Genomic DNA, 4,153 nt, shown 5'->3' with positions numbered 1-4,153 from the left:
CCTTCCGCTTTGTCCCTCTGTTCTCCGGCCCCACACCCCCCACACCCACCCACCCACGCCCCAGTCCTCAGTGCCCTGGGGCCGCTCGGAAGGCGAGGGCATGCTGTCCAAGGCTCAGTGGCAGGCAAGAAGGGGTGGAGCCTGCCTGCCTGTGGGCCCTCATAAGAGCCGCTGGCTGTCTGCGCCGGCCTCCCGGCTGGACCTGAACGCAGTGCCCAGGCCGGCTGGGGAGCAGGGGAGCCCTCCGGCCTCTCTCTGCCCGGGGCCGTAAGTGAAATTTCAGCCGGGGCTCCCCGCGATGGCTCTCCCGACACCTTCGGACAGCACCCTCCCCGCAGAAGCCCGAGGACGAGGACGGCGCAGGAGACTCGTCTGGACCAGGAGCCAAAGCGAGGCCCTGCGAGCCTGCTTTGAGTGGAACCCCTACCCAGGCATGGCCACCAGAGAACGGCTGGCCCAGGCCATCGGCGTTCCGGAGTCCAGAGTCCAGATTTGGTTTCAGAATGACAGGTCATGCCAGCTGAGGCAGCACCAGCGGGAATATCGGCCCTTTCCAGGGAGACGCGGCCCGCAAGAAGGCAGGCGAAAGCCGACCCCCGTCAACCCAGCTCAGACCGCCCTGCTGGTCCGAGCCTTTGAGAAGGATCGCTTTCCTGGCATCGCCACCAGGGAAGGACTGGCCAGAGAGATGGACCTCCCGGAGTCCAGGATTCACATCTGGTTTCAGAACCAAAGGGCCAGGCACCCGGTACAGGGTGGCAGGGCCCCGGCGCACAGAGGTGGCCTGTGCAACGCGGCCCCCGGCGGGTGTCACCCTGCTCCCTGGTCGGTCGCCCCGGCAGGCGGGGATTTCGCCTGCGCCGCCCTGACTCCCCCGGAAGGGGTGCTCTCCCACCCTCAGATGCCTCGGTGGCCTCCGCAACCCCCAAGCAAATGCCCGGAGTACCGGGACACGCAGCGCGACGGCCTGCAGGGCCCTGGCGCGGTGGGACAGCCAGGCCCTGCTCAAGCTGGGCCACAGGGCCGAGGTGTGCTTGCGCCACCCACGACCCAGGGCAGTCCGTGGTCGGGCTGGGGCCAGGGGCCCCAGGTGGCCCGGACAGCGTGGGAACCCCGAGCCGGGGCAGCTCCACCTGCCCAGCCCGCGCCCCCGGAGTGCTTCGCGCGGCTGGAGATGATGCAAGCCGTCCGGGCGCCCTCCCCTCTGCCCCAGGAGTCCGGGCACTGGTCTGCACTCCCCACCGGCCTGCTGCTGGATGAGCTCTTGGCTTGCCCAGAGTTTCTGCAGCAGGCGCAACCTTTCCTAGAAACTGAGGCCCCGGGGCAGCTGAAGGACTTGGAAGAACCCGAATGGCTGGAACCACCCCTCAGCGAGGAAAAATACCGGGCTCTGCTGGAGGAGCTTTAGGACGCGGGGTGGGGACGGGGTCGGGGCAGGGCGGTGGCCTCTCTTTCGCGGGGAACCCCGGGCTGGGCAAGGAGGGGTGTGTCTTCCCTCCGTGCTGTCCCGCCTGGGATTCCTGTTTTCTAGGTCTGGGCCCGGTGAGAGACTCCGCACATCGGAGAACTGCCATTCTTTCCCGGGCGTCCCGGGGATCCCGGAGCCGGAGGCGGCCCAGGTACCAGCAGGTGGGCCGTCTGCCGCGCACGCGCGGGTTTGCCGGCAGCCACCTGGCCTCCTCTGGGAGCAGCCCGGGCAGAGCTCTCTTGAATACCGCCACCCCACCCCCGCCTGACCACCAGCTACCCCCCGCCCAAACCCCGGCAATATGCGTCCTCCCCCGGGCTGGTTGGGGACCCCCGTCCCGCGAAACACCGGGCCCAGGCAGCGTCCAGGCCTTCTCTCCCTCCCGGGGCTCGCCCCCTCTGTGCCTCCGCTCCACCATCGCTCGCCCACCAGTGCCTCTGCAGCCTCCCAGCTGCCACCATCGAGCGGCTGGCGGCTAAAGCAGACCACAGACACCAGGCACACCTGGGATGCTGACCCCTCCTGGCCGTAGGGAAGGCAGGTACAGATGGAGAGGGGAACGGGAGACCTAGAGGGACGGAATGATGGGCGGAGAGACGTTGGAAGGGAGGGAGGGAGGGACGGATGGAGAGAGGGAGGCAGTGAGGAACGGAGGGAATGACAACAGAGCGACCAACGGACAGAGGGAGGGTGGGAGGGTGCACGGGACAGAGGGAAGAGGGCAGAGAGAAAAAGCGGTCTCGGGCCTCCTGGAGCAACAGGACCCCCGCGCTCCGGGAAAACGGCAAGCGCCTGGCGCGGGCTGAGGGCTGGGCCCACCGTCGCCCGCCGCCGAGGCGGCCGGTGGGCGGGGCACCCGTTCGCCCCAGTTCGGTCGCCCAAGCAATGGGCGGTTTCCTCGAAGAGAAAAGACGGTGGACTCGCTCGGGTTGCCGTCCGGTTTTCACCCTCGTGGTTTACAGACCACACATCCCCAGGCCAGGCCGAGCCCTTCAGCGGAGCGCCAGGCCGACAGCCCCGACCACAGAGGAGCCACACTCAGGAGGACTGAAGCGTGATTTCGGATTCCACGTCGCTCGGCCCTCTGCAAGGGTGCCAGTCGCTTACGTCTCTCCGGCCCCCCGATCGGCCCTCTGCAAGGGTGCCAGTCGCTTACGTCTCTCCGGCCCCCCGAAAGGCTGACCATGTTGACAGTTTGCTCCCGGAGCCCTGCGGGCACCCAGACACCTCCATGGAAGGGTGGAAGACCAGCATCCTGTCTTCGCCCTCCTTGCCATCCTCCAAACCGGCCACACTGCAGACTCCCCATGATGCGGGACAGGGGAATTCATCGTCAGGCCACCACGCCGAGGACGTATCTCGTCTCTGGGGTTTCGCTCTCGTCTTTGACATGCAAATGAACGGGAGCCACACACCTGCGTGTGTGAGACTGTCGCGGCGACGGCGACACCCACAGGCATTGGGTGTCTTCACGGAGAGGGGGCCTGGAAAACTCAAGACTCTCCGGAGGTTCGGTTCCACACTCCACTCCACGCTTCCGGGCTGGTTTCTCCCTGCCGAAGACGCGTGGGAGCACAGGGAGCGGCTTCCAGTACCCGCGGGATTCCTGCAGAGGTCGGGAGAGCTAGCCCTAGCCCGAAACCCACGCCCCTCACCCCTTCCGCCTCTCCCCTTCCGCTTCGTCTCTCTGGCCTCTGGCCCCATCCCCGCACACCAGCCATGCACCCACACCCCCCACCCCCCAAGCCCCAGGCCTCAGTGACTTGGGTCCCCTAGGAGGGCGAGGGCGGACTGTCCCAGGGCTCAGCGGCAGGCAAGAAGGGGTGGAGCCTGCCTGCCTGTTGGCCCTCATAAGAGCCGCTGGCTGTCTGCGCTGGCCTCCCGGCTGGACCTGAACGCAGTGCGCAGGCCGGCTGGGGAGCAGGGGAGCCCTCTGGCCTCTCTCTGCCCGGGGCCTTCCTTGAATTTCCGGCCGGGGCTCCCTGCGATGGCTCTCCCCACACCTTCGGACAGCACCATCCCCGCGGAAGCCCGAGGATGAGGACGGCGCAGGAGACTCGTCTGAACCCCGAGCCAAAGCGAGGCCCTGCGAGGCTGCTTAGAGTGGAATCCGTACCTGAGCATCACCACCAGAGAATGGCTGGCGCAGGCCATCGGCGTTCCGGAGCCCATGGTCCAGATTTGGTTTCAGAATGAGAGGTCACGCCAGCTGAGGCAGCACCGGCAGGAATCTCGGCACTGGCCCGGGAGACACGGCCCGCAGGAAGGCACATGAAAGCAGACCCCCGCCACCCCAGCCCAGACCGCCCTGCTGGTCCGAGCCTTTGAGAAGGATGGCTTTCCTGGCATCGCCACCAGGGATGTACTGGCCAGAGAGACGGGCCTCCCGGAATCCAGGATTCACATCTGGTTTCAGAACCGAAGGGCCAGGCACCCGGTACAGGGTGGCAGGGCGCCGGCGCACACAGGCGGGCTGTGCAACGCGGCCCCGAGGCGGGTGTCACCCTGTTCCCTGGTCGGTTGCCCTGGCAGGCGGGGATTTCGTCTACGCCGCCCTGGCTCCCCCGGAAGGGGCGCCCTCCCACCCTCAGACGCCTCAGTGGCCTCCGCACCCCCCGAGCAAATGCCCGGAGGACCAGGACCCGCAGCGCGACGGCCTGCCGGGCCCTGGCGCGGTGGGACAGC

The 4,153-nt window shown here is 67.7% G+C and overlaps 1 protein-coding gene and 1 pseudogene across 1 annotated transcript; both read left to right on the top strand.

Annotated features, from left to right (window-relative positions):
* Positions 1-298: 298 nt before the first annotated feature.
* LOC116465289 (double homeobox protein 4-like protein 4) lies at positions 299-1,408 on the top strand. The gene has a single exon (XM_032148422.1). It carries the CDS (start codon positions 299-301, stop codon positions 1,406-1,408), a length of 1,110 nt encoding a protein of 369 aa, XP_032004313.1.
* A 1,990-nt stretch (positions 1,409-3,398) lies between these two features.
* LOC116465290 (double homeobox protein 4C-like) lies at positions 3,399-4,146 on the top strand (annotated as a pseudogene).
* The last annotated feature ends 7 nt before the right edge of the window (positions 4,147-4,153 follow it).

Source organism: Hylobates moloch, unplaced genomic scaffold (assembly GCF_009828535.3).
Source record: "Hylobates moloch isolate HMO894 unplaced genomic scaffold, HMol_V3 SCAFFOLD_4256, whole genome shotgun sequence".
Lineage (NCBI taxonomy): Eukaryota > Metazoa > Chordata > Mammalia > Primates > Hylobatidae > Hylobates > Hylobates moloch.
Note: the sequence above shows the minus strand (reverse complement) of the source record. Positions and strands in the feature narration are given on the sequence as shown.